Source organism: Xiphias gladius, chromosome 1 (assembly GCF_016859285.1).
Source record: "Xiphias gladius isolate SHS-SW01 ecotype Sanya breed wild chromosome 1, ASM1685928v1, whole genome shotgun sequence".
NCBI classification, from domain to species: Eukaryota; Metazoa; Chordata; class Actinopteri; order Istiophoriformes; family Xiphiidae; genus Xiphias; species Xiphias gladius.
In genome coordinates, this window is record NC_053400.1 from 10,237,728 (window position 1) to 10,256,880 (window position 19,153).

The 19,153-nt window shown below is 38.9% G+C and overlaps 1 protein-coding gene across 13 annotated transcripts in view; it reads right to left on the reverse strand.

Moving 5' to 3' along the window:
- Window positions 1-19,153, reverse strand: part of chd9 (chromodomain helicase DNA binding protein 9) — a 68,739-nt gene that overhangs the window by 26,269 nt on the left and 23,317 nt on the right. For all 13 annotated transcript variants that reach the window (XM_040132667.1, XM_040132695.1, XM_040132719.1 and 10 more), the window contains 7 exons: window positions 17,778-18,187; window positions 5,184-5,292; window positions 2,645-2,791; window positions 1,757-1,825; window positions 1,431-1,486; window positions 480-597; window positions 44-130 (listed from right to left, as the gene is read on the reverse strand). In XM_040132667.1, the coding sequence (XP_039988601.1) occupies window positions 44-130; window positions 480-597; window positions 1,431-1,486; window positions 1,757-1,825; window positions 2,645-2,791; window positions 5,184-5,292; window positions 17,778-18,187 (996 nt within the window). The remainder of the gene's footprint in view (window positions 1-43; window positions 131-479; window positions 598-1,430; window positions 1,487-1,756; window positions 1,826-2,644; window positions 2,792-5,183; window positions 5,293-17,777; window positions 18,188-19,153) is intronic.

Here is a 19,153-nt window from a genome sequence, read left to right on the forward strand (position 1 = left end):
TACTCACTGATATGATTACCAAATGAAAGAGGATTCGCTTTACCTCTCTCGTGTCTTTGTCTTCACAATACGACACCTCCAGAACTCTGTCTACCTCTACATAGTCAGGGTTAAAGGGATCCTCTTCCATCTGAGAGGCAGAAAGAAAGACAAGAGGGAAAGAGATAGAGAGCAGAGGAAAGAATAAATCTAAGTGCCCACTCACCATCTGGAATCTGAGACAAGCATCACTAGTGTATCAACCGTGTGAGTAAAGAAATTCAAAGATATGCACACAGATGTGCCTGCCCACACAAACAAAACACGAAAGTCTATTAAACATTCACATACACAATATTTATATGCATGTAAACTAAACAAGTCCTAGAAGACACCATGTTGTGAATACACATACCTGCTCATACCTAATGCTCAAATATGTGCATACACAAAGACAGTATACAGTGTGTCTACACACACAAACGGTCAGGCAGCCTTACATCTGCAAAGAAGAGTGCCCTCTGTGCTTGTTTCATCTTGAAGCGTTTGATCTTCTGCTGAATCCTCTTGTCCTTCTCCAGCTGTTGCTCTGTGGCCCACTCACAGTGTAGGTAGGAGCTGACGCCCGCGCGCACACACAGAAACACACAAACGTGCACACACACAGACACACAATCAGTCTAAGGTGAGAAACCCTGAACACCTTTTAAACAGCATTTGGGTCAACCGCTGAGGTGTGATCACAATCACAGACTGCAAATGTGGTCACACGGTCTTTTACTGACATGCCATTTTCACAAATATGACTCCTAAGTCATATGTGGTTTATAAAATTTTAATAATGAAATTCATATTTCTATCCTTTTCATCGTTAGGCTGAAAACATATGAATGCAATCTGGCTGATGACAGATTATCTGTCATGTGAAAAGAAATTATTTCTCTGGGAGGCTGAGGTGGTAAACCTATGGTTCATAAATCCTAATTTTCAAAACTTTCAGACTGATAATTTGCTGTGGGAAGGAGCTAGAATTTTTATAATGTCCCTGAGTACATAGTATTGTAATGTGATCACCGCTGTGAAAATTGGTGATAACACGCATGGCTATACTGAAAGCTGTCCCAAGGACGCCTGAGATGCTTGTGTTTCTGTCATCACATAGTCCTCATTCATCCTTTCACAAAGCCTTCAGGACATCTGCTCTGAAGGTGTCTAATTTTGGTTTTAGGAGTTTTAGTTATAATGTAGGAAGTTAAGTGCAACAGCAATATCAGGAACAGTGTCTATTAACAGATCACGCACTTATCACAATGTATGACTGGGCTTGTACAAATATGGTTTCATTGAATCTCTATGAAATGAAATTCGAAATCTACACATAATTTTTCTGTTATGGTTTATTATGTAATTCATGAAAACAGTGCTCAAAAACTAACCACAAATGAACTTACTAGTTTTTGTATTTTACAAAAAACTCTTCCACTTCGACCACCACTCCTGGAGTGACCTATAGAGAGGTTTAAAATAACAGACAAATATATAGTTAAAGATAAACTTTAAAAAGAGTGCACACATGTTTAAGATGTTCATAAAAGATACTAAATATCAATTAAATAATGTTGTGCTGACAACATTATTTATTGTGATAAATAATTCAGATCTCATTATCACCTCACTGGCAACCTTAATCATAACTGTGCAGCAATTTACTGCATCTCTTACAATGAATAAAGTCCAGGAAAAAAAAAAAAAAAAAACAGTAGCAAATTATTATTACCTCCTTCTTAATGATACGAGAAGACATGATTTTGTCAACAACAGCGGCATCCTCCTCACTTGGATTCTCCTACAAATATAGTGAACATGACACATTTAATGTCAAGTGTGTTCATAGTCTCCCAAAGCATACATGTGCATAAGCCTAAGGACACTTAATGCAACCACACACCACAATGTTTGATTAAAAAAAAAAGAAAAACAGAAAGTGTCTAATAATAAAAAAATAGATAAGTAAATAAAAACTGGGCAGTTCGGACACAATTGTGCTCTTCCTGAGGTTTTTACTTTTTTTTCCTCTTAAAGTTTTTAGTTCTTGGTGGAATTTTTTCTTATCCATATCAATGGCTAAACTAAATCTGTGATTCTGGACTACATAAATTAAACTGACAAGTAAAAAGGTACAATTCATTAATAAAACAGAAACCGGGATGAAACGTGTGGACTTTACATTGCTAGAAAAATGTTTTTGGCCAGAGTTGCCTTCATGATACTCCCCTGCTAATTTCCCTGCTGTTGCATTTAAATTATTAAAAATGGGCACTGAATATGTATCTTCCCTCTTTGTACAATACTGCAGGGGTCCTGGTTTTTTACGTCAGAATGTGGTGGTGAAAAGAACAGGTGGTGCTGCACTTCACTGTAGCCCTGTTGTTCTTCCACAAAATGTGATTCTTTTCTTTTAATCATTACAGCAGAAAAAAAAAAAAAAAAAAAAAAAAAACATTTGCAAGGATTATTGTTTGTAAGCAAACAAATACTCTAAAATGTAAGATATATCAGCAGTAAAATTAATTTGGTTGTACTCTGCACTCTGGCGCAGGTTTTTTCATGTTTTTGGAAAAGAATGAATGAATTTAAATTTTGAGTTGTAGGTAGAAGTCCTTACTACAAACAGTTGAACAGCAGGCTCCTTGGATGCTGCAGCGTTGGTTTTCTTGGCTTTGACAATAACCTTGACTTCCTCGTCTGACAACCTGGCCTCCAGCTCCTCAGCGTACTTCTTTCTCTTCACCTGGCGATTAGATCTCCTCTTCTAGAAAAGCAAGACAAGGAGGCAGAAGTACCTTTACAAAAATATTCATCTGATCTGGATTATTTCCTGCATCTGTTTCATAAATGAAAAATAACAACTTTAGTTTAGGATGGAAGGTTTGTTACCTTCCCTAGGTGATTGTGGAAAAAAGAAGCTTACCGGCTACTTGTCAAGAATTCCACTTATTTATTTATTTTATATTTTTCTTACCCGATAATGTCCCAAAATGCTCCAATAAGTAAAGCCAAAGTAGCCAAAGGTTTGATCTAGACTCAGCAGATGTGGACACCGCTGGGACAATGAATAACCAATTATCATCCTAAACATGTACTGTGCTATACAGTTTACTTTCTGCTTCTTATGCAACACTATATACAGTACTCTGCAAAAGTTTTAGGCACTATAGATGTTTAGATTTTCATCCATCTTTGCAATACCATCAGGGAGTAGTCTGATTGGTCCCAAATACATTCTGCAGCATGACAGCGACCCCAAACATAAAGCCAGACTCATACAGAAATATCTTCAGAGACAAGAACACAGAGTTCTGCAACAGATGGTCTGGCCCCCACAGAGCCCCGATGTCAACATCACAGTGTCAGTCTGAGATCTGAGAGAAGACAATGAGACAGCCCAAGTCCGCAAAAGAACTGTGGCAAGTTCTCCGAGATAGACTACTTGGAACAACCTACCTGCCAAGTACCTTGAAAAAAAAAAAAAAAACAAGGTTTTTGTTCTGTTACTGCACTTCGTATGAAGCTAAAAGATACATAAAAATATTCATGGCATTATTTTGAAAGCATCCAAACTTTACTTTTAGTGCCTAAAGCTTTTGCCAAGTGCTGTACTAATGAATATTCTCCCTCAGGGTGCTTGTTAACCAGTACTGTCTTACTTTATAAACAGCAAAAGCCTCAAAGTCACTACTTTACACTTGTGTGACTGAGGTTACCAGAGCTTAGCTAACGGTACACACTGTTCCCTCAGTCATGAGTAATGATGGTTTTATTATCAAGGCTCTCAGTGTGAGGCTACTTTCACCTTTCACAGGATCATGTTATATTTCTTGGTAATGGATGAATTACATGAATGTCAAAAACATGGAAGACTCACACTTACTCATACTGTAAGAAATAAAGAAAATCTTAACGCTCTGTAAATCAGAAAAAAACAAGTGTTTTAAAATCCAGCTTCTTTCTGTTCCTTCCTGTCAAGCCTTTATAATTATCATATGCGTGGGCTGCCGTATCCTGCATCAATACACGAGCCCCTCCTAATGATAATATGTAATTAATTAGGAATAAATGCCACTGAGCCAAAGTTAATTATGTGTGGAGTATAATATCCCCATGGAGATATACCCTCACATCACCAACCCCAAGCTGACCAGAAGCTGGAAAGTCGAGGCTGCCATACGCCACGACAATAGGGCTGAACCCCCGGAGGAGGCCGTGCTACTTTTCTAGCTGTCGGCCACGCTACTCTGACTTCTTCCACAGGATCATCCTAAGTGAGTCATCAACAGACTGTTTTAATTAAGGCCAGAGGCGCCATTTAACGAGGGTAATTATATCATAGGCAGTTGTCCGAATAGGCACCAAAAAGGAGAGAGAGCGGTGGCGGGGCAAAGGATGAGACAAAGTCACGCCATAAGTCTGGATTTGATATAACAATGTGATAATTTAATATTACTAAGTATTATGTTGTCAAAAAAGCTAAAAACAAGAACCCTGGAGAATTTTAATTTGACTGGCTGCTGTGGCAACAACGTTTCCTTTCAAATGAAAAAAATAATTAATGCTGAAAATCCAATTTAACTTGTGACTGGTTTTATATTTAGTGGTGTGCCCCTGCACAGGAAGTTGCTATTGTGATGCTTTGACCTAGATAATGTCTCTCTGCTGTCAGCTGGTTCCATCAACATAGATAAGAATGTGTACTTGAGATAGCTACCCACTGCATGACCTCTGTTTGAACCACAGAGTCAGTCCAGACGCAATCTAAAGCCGCAAAGCTTCCTCGAGGCTCAGCAGCAGTGTGAACAGTCAGGTCGAGGGGGGAGACCGCTTTACTCACTGCCTTGTGTCAGAAGTGTAACAGTAACAGAGCCAGCCTTTCCTTTTTTTTTCTCTTTCAGCAGAGGTTTGACACCACTAGTAATAACACTAACATCACATCTGAATAATGTGGGGAGTTAAAAGCCCAAATGCCCTCCTAAAGTCCTGCATTGTCTCACAGTTTAGGGGTCATATATTAATTTGATAAAGTGACATGAAATGCACTCCAACTGCTCCCAAGCATTACAGCCTCAGTTACAATAACAGCAACTTGTACTGTATGGTTATGTGTCATCTGCGTTTACTTGCGAGTATGTGTTTATACTGGGTCTTACAGAGTCGTCTTCTTTAGAAGTGTGTCGAGGGGGTGGGTCATCATCCGACTCCTCCTCTGAAGACTCCGTCTTTCGCTTTTTCTTCTTTCCAATCTTGATGACAATTTTCCTGAATGAGAGGAAAAAAAAAAAAAAATACACCATGAATACGATGAGATTAAGGCCAGAGTAATAATAACCTTTCCCGAGCACATACAGCAGTGCTCACTACAATGTTTGTGTTTAACAGGAGTATTTTGAGGTGACAAATACCTTTAACATACAACCCCAAAGTACCTGGTGAACACCTGCATGGACAGTCGTTAAGAAACTTGAACTGTACGTGAATTAAATCAGTTCACAAGTATTATCAAAATATAGGTTTATTTAAGTGTTTAAGAATTTCAAAAGTGGTGTCAAGGAATATCTAAAAGTTGTAAAAGAAATCCAACAATGATAAATATTTTCAATCCGTTGGACTTGTATATCAAGCAAAATTAACTTGTTAATTTTTTCAGCAATTCTGCATGTACAGATCAGGTGAGGTCAGGAACGGTGGGTGGATAAGTAACTGCTTGGGTGAAAGGTTTTTTTTTTTTTTTTTTAAATGGACTGTAAAAGAAGGATAAGCGTGTGTTGTCATACATACATTACAATGAGGCTTACACTGGGTGATCATAGCATACAAACTATGTCATCTAACTTGTCTTGCAGAAAAAAAAAAAAGACATCCAAAACCATTTGTTGACTTGTTTGTTGACTTTACTTACAAACTGTAGCCACCTGCAGGTTTGCATCAGTATGCATCATAGGGTGAAACAGGTGTTCATAGATTTACTTATGCTGCAGTGCAGTCCAAAGACAATAGATTCGATTGCAGCAGTAGCCTATATTCTGTAAAAATGCCTATCTGTATAGCTGTCAGCATGTGGTTTTTAACCCCAACATACACACAACAACAGCAGTGGAAGGATTGTAGGAAATCCTTACATGTATTAACATGTTTACAACGGGAGCTGCCCGCGTTTATTTTTTAAAGAATTCAGTGCTTTGCTAAAGCTCTCAGCTAGTCTGCAGATTCAGGCCAACATCATTTAGTCATAATTTAACAAAAAAAAATTTTTCTTTATTTTACCATTGCTAGTTTTTAAGTGTTGAAATCCTCACCATAGCCTAATATATAAGTGTGGTATCAAGACAGACTGCTGGGATTTTATGATATTCGGAGCCCAGCCTCTACTTTTCACCAGTGCTTCATACTCTCTCTTATCTCTTTCACATACAGTCACATATTATTTCTGGGACCTTTCCCCATATATTCTTTCACCACATATGCACACACTTCCTATCATACGTGTCTCTCCACATGTATTATCTCTTGGAAGCCAGAGTTGCAAAATCTCTGGCTTGGTCTGATGTTACTGGGAGAAATATAAATAAAAACACAATCATATGACAACACAACATCATCTTCCCCCTCTCTCTGTCCAACACGCTTCCATATGCATAAAAAAACCTGTCCCCTCCTTCCCACAAAGACAAATATGCTTCATACTACAAACACACACACACACACACACACACACACACACACAATCACATGCTTATTCAGCCAGACTGATGCATGAGCAGGTACAGTATGTCTCTAGAAAGGAGGATGTCCCTGTGGGCTTGTTCATATGAGATTACATTAGAGACTCATACCGAGTGTGAGCAAAGATTCCCATGCTAGCAATACCTTCTCCTGTTAGCCAACTATTCATTCTTTTAGACAGCAAGTCAGTTCTTCAGACACCAAGAGGGCCTAGTAAACAGGAGGTCAGCCTGCTGAACAACATGCAAGTCCTGTACATTTGAGCAAGCCAACCTGCAAGACAGCAAATTAATCTGTTTAACAAATCAACCATATAAAAAGAGACACTGCCTATTTTTTAATTGACTGTTTCCACTTAATAATTTCATCCCAGTTTATGTCCGTCATAAACTGTCGTATTCAGATATTGACAGATTGTGACAAAGAGAGATGTATGACTGGGACGTTCTATTCTTTTCCCCGTCTCTATCTTATAAATTTTCCATTCAGTGTGGAGATAAAAGAGGAATAACCTCAAGAACACAACATTCACTAAGCTATATTTTGTGTAATACAGTACTATGTTGTAAAGAAAATATTCTTAAATCCAACTTATAACCAGGTTAAATGTTGTGGCCAAATAATGTATACATAAAATAACACACACACCACACCACACCACACCACACCACACCACAGCAAAAGCTGGAAAGGCCTCTACATTTTGTTGCTTCTCTACAGGTTTCGGTAGTTTAAAATACAAACGCAAATAAACCAGTTTGCTGAATTCCCTTAAAATGGTCAGACATTCTGTAGACACATTAGGCTTGTCTAACTAACTTGACCTGCAGCAACACCTGGCCAACAGGGGTTGCATTGCATCACTCACAACAATGTAGTTTCCATTAACAAAAAGGCCAAACTGGGGGGAAAAATATAGCAAGCCCTTATACTAAGAGGTAAATTGTATTAAAGACAGTCAGGAAATAAACACTTGCACATATACCTATTGTATTATCTGACTGTGGAAAGCAAGAAACTGCAGGTTCTTCCATCAGCACTGTGCTAAAGAGCTGTCCCTTCTTTTGGTGTCCGTGACCCCTCTGGGTGATATTACATTTCACGTATCCTCTTGACAATGCCACTTTATGGTTGCCATGCAACGTGCCCTGGGGAGTGTATTTGACAGTGTGGGCAGTAATGGTTACATCACTTCCTTTGAAAAACAACACCGGTACATGTCCACCGTCACTATGAATGGATGAGAAATGTGCCAAGTCAGAATGACACGATGAAAGAAAAATATTAACCAGCTGTGACACCCAGAAGAATAAAAAAATTATAAAGCAGCCGAATGGGACAGAAAACAATGTTCTTCCTCAACCAAATAAAAGCTGGCTGGGATACGGACCTTGCTGAACAACAGTGTCACATCACCAGGCAGCAGCTCAGCAGCCAACAGCAAGTAACAGGGCTAAAGCATCTCTGTGATCCCCATATGGCAAAACCTGAACTGTGAAACGAGATACTTGAGGGCTGTGAAATCATCAACTGAGCCAGCACAGAGAGAGAATTTTGATGGTGAGATCGCTCCCTGATACTGCCATCTACTGCATGTAAGCATGGCATAGTCAAAGCTTAATATGTTGATACGTATATATTACACACAAACACACATATGACAAACACACACACGACCAAACCCCTCAAACTGAAATATATCAACTCATATGACAGGGAGGAAATGCAGTCCTTCAAATCAACCCGTTACTGAGAAAAAGAAGTATGAAATCAGTTGGTTTTACTCTTCAGGGTTACAGTCAAGTGCCCTAGATGTGAGGAACTCGGAACAGAGCTTTTGCACAGGCAGTATACATGTAATGTACATGATTACTGATTGAAATCTGGGAAATTTGGAGGCTAAGTCAACACTTGGAACTTTTTGTCACGTTCCAAAAGCCATTCCTGAACAATTTTTGCCATGCAGGGGGCATTATCCTGCTGAAAGTGGCTGCTGCCATCAGGGAATACCGTTACCATGAAAGGGTCTGCCAGGAATTTGGTCCGCACATGGTATGTGTCAAAGTAACAGCCACATAAGGTCCCAGCAGAACATTACCCAGAGCATAACACTGCCTCCATCAAGCTTGCCTTCTTCCCATAGTGCATCCTGGTGCTCTCTCTTTCCCAGGTAAACGTTGCACGCACATCTGGCTGTCAACACGATGTAAAAGAAAACATGATTCATCAGACCAGGCCACCTTCTACCATTGCTCCAATTCTGACGCTCATGTGCCCATTGTTGTGCCTCTTGTGGTGCTGAACAGGGGTCAGCTTGGGAAATCTGACCGGTCTGCGGCTATGCAGCCCGATACGCAATAAGTAGTGATGCACTGTGTGCAACTTTTTCCAGCAATTTGTGCTACAGTAGCTCTTCTCCTCTGTGGGACTGTGGGACTGTGGGTCTACACGGGCAAGCCTTCACTTCCCACACCCATCAGTGAGCCTTGGGCACCCTGACCCTTATTCACCGGTTGTCCTTCCTTGGACCACTTTTGGTAGGTACCGACCACTGCATACTGGGAACATCCCACAAGAGCTGCCTTTGGAGATGCTCTGACACAGTCATCCAACAGACCAAATTTGGTTCTTGTCAAAGTGGCTGAGATCCTTATGTTTGCCCATTTTTCCTGCTTCCAACACATCACCTTCAAGAACTGACTGTTCAGTTTCTGCCTAATACATCCCACCCCTTAGCAGGTGCCATGGTAATGACATGTAATTCACTTCACCTGTCGGTGGTTTTAACCATTGTGGCTGATTGGTGTATATTCCAGAAAAAGGCTGCATATACTGTATGACAATCCAAAAAATGAAATTAAAACAGGCTTGTGTTTTATTTCTAGAAGTCTGCTTCATTTATTTCATCGCAGTTCACTTGTAGAAGTTATTGACTCTTACAATCCTATCCTATGAGTAGCACAACACCTGCACCATGTATTTAGAAAGAACTGTTGGTCAAAATAACACATGAAATGTGACTTAATAAGAGTCAATAAAAACAAAACAAAACATCTAAACTATATTTTGAGTGCTTCAATACAGTCAACTTATGGTCAATCCTGGGATAACTTCAACATATTCAGGGCCTTAAATTTCTGACAAATTCTGACCAAGAGATACAGACACTACGTTTTATGTTACTCAATATTTTACCTCACACAGTCCCCACTAAGAATTGCTGCTGATTTAGACTTCTCATCGGGCCAGTTATTTTACCAATGCCCGCTTTAAAACTGGTTTAGAGTACATCTAAACACATTATAAAATGCCAAAGCATTTGGCAGGAGGCTTTGTAAACAACTGCCATGTAATGTTTGTTGAAGCAAAAGAATACAAGAAGAAAACAGCTGTTATCAGTAAATCCTTTGTCATTAGCGTGCGATGAAGAAATTAAGGGTGAAAAAAAAAAAAAGGAAAAATGACTGCATCTTCTTTATTTCAAAAATGTAAATATAAATATAAATATACAGGTTTGGATAAGCAAGTCGCTTAGTATTATCCAAATACTAAGCGACTAAAATTCAGCTATGTGCTGGGGATTTAATTAGCAAACTATTGCTAATATTCCACAAGATACAGTGGAGGAGTGGCCCAACTTTTGAAGCTTAACAACACCACTGGTCTGTGGTTAGGTGTTGTTTAAATACTTCTTCAGGTTGACTCTTACTTGGATGACAAACTTTATATCTAAAAGAACACCTTGTGAAATTGCTCACCAGGTATTAAATGATCCAAAACTTGACATCTTTGTGATTGATTGAGGCTAAGAAACTACTTGATGATGATTGCTAAATGATTGCTCTTCTTTAATTACAACAGTAAATGACAAGGATATTGGAGTGTTGACAGCACTTAAGCTGTGATTGACTTACATTTAATCATTTTGATACTAGAAATAAAAAATATTTCATTTTAAAAAATGGTTTGTATGTTCAAAACATATTGTATTTCATTTTGTTAATTTTTTTCATGGCATTATTCAAATTATTTCTTCAGTAAATAAAAAAATGTCCTGACACAGACAAAAAATGAACATCTTATTGTATCGATAAAATTTCCATTGTAAAAGATATCACAGTAAATATCATGTTTCAGCTCTTACTCCTCTCGATACCTTTAGCCCAAGAGAGGCCTATCTTCTCTAACTCAGAACTGCATAATCTTCTGCTCCACATTGTTTCATATTTGTACATTTAGATGCATTTTCAGCTTGATGGTGTGGGCTGCTCTTCATATTTGTTACTGACGGAAAGTGAAGTGATTTATTTTCCTGCCCAGTATGATTTAAAGAGGCCATCCTCTAGGCATAATCTTGCATCTCTAATTAGACTAAAGCTGCCCCTTATCTGACATTACAGATTGATCCTAGATTAAGGGCTACCACAAGCTTTTTCCTTAGAGTGATAGGCTTGTTGCTGTTCGAGGCTCACTTGGATTCCATCCTCCTATTGTGCCAAATAACCTCCATCTCTTGTCCCCCCCCAGTGCTGTCCTGCCCCACTTGGCATCCCACCACTAGGAGAGAATGTGTGAGGGTTTGATTTTAATATAATCAAGATATGATAGTGCTTTGCAGGCCAAGATTGCAATGTGGTGCTTCAGCCTCTCAGAGGGGCCTTCATCAACTTTAAGTTGATCTACCTCAGGTATTCTGATCTGAGTGATCCTAAAAACTGGCGTTGAGCTTGCTGTGTTTGTGTGTCTGTGTGTGTTTCTCATCCTGAGGGGCTCATTGAGGCAGTAGTGCTGGTCCTTGTCAGGGAATCCCCGTTCTTATGAATGGAAGGCTATAATCTCAGTGTGACACTGCTCACAACTGGAAGCAGTAGTAACAGCACCATCAAGCCCCCTCTCAAAGACATGTGCAGCAGTGTGCACACGGCCACAAGGGATTTCTGCTCTATTCAGCAAACATTTTAAAAATGTTTGTTCACACACTCACACACACAGAATGTGTACATCTGCATGATTTTAAACACAAAGATATACAACACAACATGTTTATATATCACACACAAGCACATGTGAACATGCACACGTAAGCACCCTGCAAGGGATTAACTATGAAAACACTCAATTAAAAAACAGCTTTAGCTTTTCCTAATGAAAAAGTGAGGGGAAAGAGATTAGACTGCTAGCAGCCAAGCACTGAAATATGAACAGCTATATACTGCAGCATATGCGCTAGACTTAAACCTCCATTTTCTGTCATGTAATTGATCTCACGAGCACCATTTTGTTTGATATTTTCCTGCTACCCTGCTGCTTTGTACTATCAGCATATTTAGAACATGCCTCCTCACAGGAAACATTGGATGCACTGCTCTGAGCAAGCTGGAAGAACCAAATTTATAGTAGGGGAAAAAATGTAAAGGGAGGAGGGGGATGGAGAGACAAAAAAAACGGAATGAGCGGCACAGTGCTTTCATGTGATGATTATATGAGGTTATTTTGCGGCAGGTAGGCTGCCTAGAAAAGCAAATTCCAGGCCGCAGAGAGCTGTGATCAGCCAAGCCTGGCCTTTAAAATAACCCTTGCCTCACCCAAGGACAGACTTTGTTGGTAAATATTTTGATATACAATCTACCAGTGCCTATGTTTCATTTAATAAAGGGGAGTAGTAACACATGTAAGTAACACAGTTTTCCTACTATGATAAGTCAAAATGTCTGCTATTAAATAGGCCTATGGTATAGCACGAATTGCACAGATCTCATAGAGTTTTCAAACTATAATATAATAATCTACTATATAATGATTTTCACATTTTTATGATTTTTTTTTGCGCAAGGGATATTAAATTAACTACTAAATCAACTTTTGAAACGAAACACTGTAAATGAGTAAATCTGAAGGTGTAGGAGAGACACCTGCATTATTTTCAAACAGATGATGTTGAGTAATTCCCAGGGTTATTTCCCCTTCCAGCAGCAATGAGCGGAAGCTTCCATGTTGATCTGTTTTGATTTGTCTGAAGGCTATTGGATCTTAAAGTCTATTTTTAAGCTTTGATAATTTTTTCATTACAGACTATAGTCAATTTAATGATAAAGAACGTTATTTATCCAAATTCAAAGTCTTTTAAATAAGAGTTTTCTATAATTCCACAATAGCTAACTTTAATGAATAGTAATGGAAAGTTCTTATGTAGTTGTATTTTCCTAAAAAGACACCCAGATCATTCGATAATAAAACATTTTAATAGCCGAGAAAAAGATCACTGATAAATACATAACATTTTTCTTGGATATGTGTCATGTTGCTAGTCCACCTGTCACAGCGGCTGGTGTATCTTTATTTTAATCAGTAGCTTCATTTATGTTTCTCATCAGTCAGACAGATTTTGATGACATGACCCCCAACTTGCTTGCCAAGTGGCTGGTAAAGTAAACTAGCAAAGCAATCCAGAAGGCACTTACTAGCAGTTACATAGAATTGATGATTCTAGTAGATACCCAGGTAATAAATACAGTATAGTGGTCACAGAGAAAAAGAGCCTTAAGTACACTGACAATTAGTATAATAGTCTTATCTTAGGCCCCATTCTCTGCTTTAAAATGGTCAGATGCAACGGGAATGTGAACAAACACTGAACACCAAATAAACACACAACTTCAGGCTTTCTGAACACGAACCTGCACACACCCTCAACAGCGCGGGGGCTAAAGTAATGACTTTAGCGGAAGGTTAGTACCTCTGCAGCCGTGATACATTCATATTTTATGGGGAGATCCTGGGTGGTGCATGCATATGAACAGGACTCTCCTCCTGTTTGAAGCTCTCACCGGAGCTTCTTGTCATTATGTAGGCAGGCTGTCTCCATCACCCCACATTAGTAACAGAACAACTATCCCTCACTGTAGCTCTATAAACACAAATTACTGCTACATGTATGCAGAAGAGCTAACACCAGGTCTCACTATATTTGGTGGTTCAAGCTAAATACAGTGAGGTATAAGTCGACCCCGAGTGAGTCAGTGCACTGCCAGCACTCCATCACTGATTTTGTCAACTTTGTCTCCACTCACAGACATCAGTACTGAAGTTAATGACGTAAGGGCTTTGACAGGTAAAGAGAAAGTGGAGGTGCAGCCCAAGACAGAGTCTGAAACATAAAACAATGCTGCACACCCACAGCCTTGATGCAAGCACACTCGCTCAAATCCTTTTATTACAATCACACTTTTCACAATTCAGAACAGCAGCTACTGTCTTTTCGAGTGAACTGTCATGAGACTTGTTACCATATTACACCTGTTACAACCCAGTCAGCGTTGTATTACTGTTAGAGCGTTTGTTCTGCTAGGCCTGCATGCTTCCTCCTGTTTGTCCTGTGTCCACACATATTCAGTCACAGAGTACGATGTCATACTGATAAACAGTGTATGTGCTCGACTGTGTAATCAGCTCTGTTTCACATACTGGAGTTCTGTGCTTCTATGGCTGTGCTATAGTTTTATTTTGAAAGTGACAAAACACTTTTTAATGATGTTAAAAAGGGTACATATGCCTGCTTTGTTTAATTAAAGTTTTTGTTTTATAATCTTAGCTCTATAAATATAACAGTTTTGAAAAAGAGGCTGTATAATAAGGTTGCCTGGTGTTCAGGCCAATATGGCAGTATTTATGTTTCAGTTTTTCTGTTTACATTACAGTGCCATAAACCTGTGACTGATCATGTTCTGACTTCTCATGATTCAAGGCCCGGACCTACCTGACTGCCTTACTGAAAATGGACTTGCTGGATTTGTCACTGTCCTTTAAGGATCACAATAGAGGTAGTTTTTTTTTTTTTTTAAATGTAATTTTTAATAATATTTATAATATAATATTATATCTTTTTATAATTTACTGCATAAAATAAAACGGAAATGGACAAGCTTCTTGTCATATACAGACAGAACTGTACGTCATTGCCACATTTGCACCAACGGCTGGTATATCTGATCTTCTTTTCTCAATTAAAACAAAAAAAAGAAGAACACAGAGTAGGAACTACAACTGTAAATGATTACTACAGCAACATCCTAAAAGACTGTGAAAAGACTCTGCATCACACATACTGTATGTAACCACTGACGACTAGAGTCACAGCATCACAGCAGTCAGGCAGGACAAACTACAGGATGGCATTCCGATTTGTCCTGATTTCTTCTGACAAAATCAAACATATTTGGTATAACTTAGACAATTCTGACTGGTCTGAAGCTCATTCAAGATAATGTGCACAGACTGTCTATGGTAACATGCCTTGTTTTGTGCAGGCCAGTGAAGACTCCTAATGATCTTGAAGTATTAGTCGTCATGGCAAAATTGGGGCTAGTAATTGAGCTCTAAAAGCCTTGCCCTGCCTCTAACTCTACAGACTGAGAGCATTCAGCTGTGTTGATAAAACTTAAACTAAAATAAACAAAAACAAAAGCTTTTTACAAAAACAAAGCTTTCAAACAAGTATAAAAAGGCCTGTATAGGCCTGTATAGAATTTTCTGTAAGATCGTGCCAGTCTATCATCTGACCACACTGAATTAGTCTGACATTTTAAAATGGCTGGAATGCATGATGTAATGAGTGTTATAAAAGGATGACTGAAACAATATTAGGCTACATAAGCGGGCTATGCAGCAAGCATCCAGATCTGATGCTTTTTCCACATGTAGGCCAAGTATGGGTACACTGAATAAAAATGGGTTACACAGCTCATTACCTCGTAACAACATGGATTGTTATCAGACAGACTGCGGACAACTTGTCGACTGCCCTTCATGACTAGCAAGTCTTAGACTGCATATGATTAAATGCTGATGTTTTTTTGCAAGGTGGTTAGGAAAGAGGATATGGGTATGCACTGACAAACCAAGCTAGAGTTAAGCTTCCTGATCTCAAAAGTGTTCTGCCTCAAAGTTAATTTACGTGATCAAATGGAACTTTAATTTCACGATCACAACTGAGCTCGTTCAGTGATACCAACAGAACAACAATCGTTTAGTTGACCAAACAGCTGAGAGGCTTGACTTACTTTGAGCATCACCAGGCAAGTACATCAAAACTGGGACTGTATCACCATGACTAATGCCAACATCTCACCATTTTCCCAAACATCAGCACTGCCACAACTTTCTCATTATCACACGCACACCGAGCAAAATCCATTATCGGCTGCAGCTTTCTCCCTCTGCCTAGCTGATCTAATTATTAATCAACGTAGCTGCCAACCAGATATTATTGTTTACCATTGTCAGTCACTCTCGCACTATGTCTCAAAAATAAAGGCCTTCCTAATGAGGGTTTAAAACCGAAAACATAAGTTGTTTCTATTTATTTATTTATTTTTACGTTGCACAATCTGAGATCCCCATATTTAAACATTCCCCTTTCCCTTCAGCTCCCTGCCTCGGCCCTCACATCTGCACCAGCTGATATTTGAATAGCTTGTGTTGGGTGTGGCTTATAGCTACACACTGCATATAGCAGTTAAACAGGGGGATGGGAGGCGGACTACGGTATCTATACATCAGCACTACTTGCCTGAATATACTAGGCAGTACTATCTAACATGTAAATGCAGCCTTTGTTTGCTCCTCCCATGTCTATGCTGATGACTGAGCCTGGTTTATTGTTACGGCATGCAGTAAATTCTGTTGAACTTTGAGCTTCCATCTTGGCACCCACATGCAGAAAATGTACGCTTGTAAAAATGTACGAGCAAAGCCAACCAGTACACAAGCAGGTTAAATCAGTAAAATACTCTATTGTTTCTATATAGTCACAAATACACAGAAAAGCTGTAACAGTATATATTCAGAAAGACAGTCATGTACAATTTGAAGGGAAGTCCAAGGCAAGTACAGAGATCAGGTGTTAGTAATTAATCCAAACATACTAAAATGTATGCGCTGTTTATTATGAGCATCCTCCCACCAATATTGTCCTGATTACCAAATAATCGAGCTGAGTCTCAGCTTAAACCCAATGGACTCTAATTAGGACTCTTACTGTGATTGATTTTCCTTAACGATATAGTGCTTTTTTTTTTTTTAAATAGTGCTATCAATAGGTCATGTGGACAGGTACTCTAGCGATTGTCAGTCATAAATGAACAGCAGCAAATATGACCTGTTGAAAAATAACGTTTGAAACATCACCACCATACCACCTTATTACAAAAAAAATCTCAACTCTCCTTTTAAATCCCTGAGGCTTGATGAGATAAGGTTTCATTTTATTTGTTGGTGTTTCCCCCCAAAATCAGAGCAAGTGAAACAAACCATTGTGTAACCACTTCACATCTGCACAGCTGGTTGTGCCAGTGCTTTGTGACATTTATCAGTTTGCCCTAGGTTATGCATATCAACTAGAAAAATGGATGCAGCTGAAGTGAAGAAGCTTCAAAGACTCTAATGACGAGACATTAAACCCTTTTTTCAGTAATGAAAGAATTGCGGTGAATAATGATGAAATGATTATTTGATATATGTAAAGTGACTAATTCTAATATTGATGATAAATTAACTCAGTCATTTGCTGGTTACAGCTTCTCAAATGGGAGATTTGTCATGAATATAATTTTTAATTGAATACTTTTGTATTTTTTTTTGTCTGTTTAAGAGATTAAGATATCACACTGATCTTCAAGAACCTGTAATGTGCATTTATCATTATTTTTGTCATAATACATAATAAAAAAAACAGTTATAGAGAACATGAATATGAAAATAATTGTTCATTGGAGCCCTTTCTCTAGGTCAAATATGAAAAAAAAAAAAAAAAAAAAAGTATGGTAGTGCAATGACAGGGCTTTTAACTACCACAGCTGCATATGTCATTTGTTCACTTGGCCTCATTAAATGTAGCATTGGTTTAGGCTTAGGTTGAATTAAAAGAAATGAGATCAAAGTTCTACCTGCTGGATTATTTGTTTAACAAATGATGGTGCTTTTCAGAGGTTTTTAGAACAGTAATAACGACTGTGACTACATACCCTATCTTGGCCTTCTGCTTGGGCTTGGAGGAGGGTACAATGCAGGCCTTCCGACAAGCCTTCTCTTTGGGCCGTGCCTTGCCGTTTCCTTTGTGCTCGCGGTCACGGTGGGTCTTGTACTGAGAGGACGAGCTGGGGAAGCTCTCGGGGCTCATAACTCGGGGGATGTTCTTCTCCCCACGCTGCCGGGCCTTTGCAATAGCCTCTGATATTATCCTATTGGCCTTCTCCTGCTTGTCCTGCGAAGTTGACTCCATCTGATGATGCGTCCTCCGTGGCGTCCTCTTCTCCGATGAGGAGCTGGATGAGGACGAAGACGATGAGGAAGAGGAGGAGGACGATGAGCTGCTCTTCACTGGGGGACTGAGGACCCGTACCTGGCTACCGGGACCATTAGCGTTCTTTCGGGGCTAAGGCAAGATGGAGAAGAAAAAAAAAAAAAAAAAAAAAAAAAAAAAAAAGGAGAACAATAATTTGTATTTAGAATTAATCCTCTTTGGGGCAAATCTCATAAATATTGCAGACATGATGTCATCTGTTGTCGATGACGCAATTCCATATTCAGATCTTGCTATAGAAGGACCTCACAACAGAAAGAATATAATATATAATATAAAGTTGACGTTTGACCTTTAAAAGGAGAGCTGATGATGTATAAAGAAAAGCTTTAGTAGCGTCTTTCACAAAAGAAGAGCAAAACTAAACAAAAAGATTAGACGGAACTTTATACATTTCGCAGCCAATCATGTGCCACATGCACAGGTATAAGTCTTCAATCACCTAATCAATATGCATTTCTCCACATATAGAGGAACCGAATAAGCTATTTTTAGCCAGGTTTTGCATTAAATGCATCCAACTTCTAAGGCTGTTTTTTTTCTGTTAAAAAAAAAAGTTTAGCATTATACATGGTTCAAAACAACTATCTTAATGTTTTGTAACACATAAACATGTAACGATGTTAAAGTAAAAAGCCATAAATAATAAGGTTGTTATTTATGGCTGCTCTGAAGCCATTACAGAGTCATACAGCTCAGATAATAGGTGAGTAAACAAGCAGATCTTTGTTTCATTTATGAAAAATGGCACCAGCACATTGAGATGCCATTTCACTGAACAATAAGCAGAGAAGCAGAGGCTGATTATAATAGTCAAATCTGAAACATGGGCTTAAAAGAAAAAAATACTATAAACTACTGCAACCCCTTTATGAAAATACAATATACTGTGGTATGGCGATGTGACCACTGCAACTCTCACTCGCTCATTCAGAAAAAGACAACTTTCTGGAGGCTGTATGAACCCCTCAGACAGCAGAGCTTGTTGATGTCCCCATCTCAGATGCCGGGAGTGGGGAGTAGACCCGTCTCGCTCTG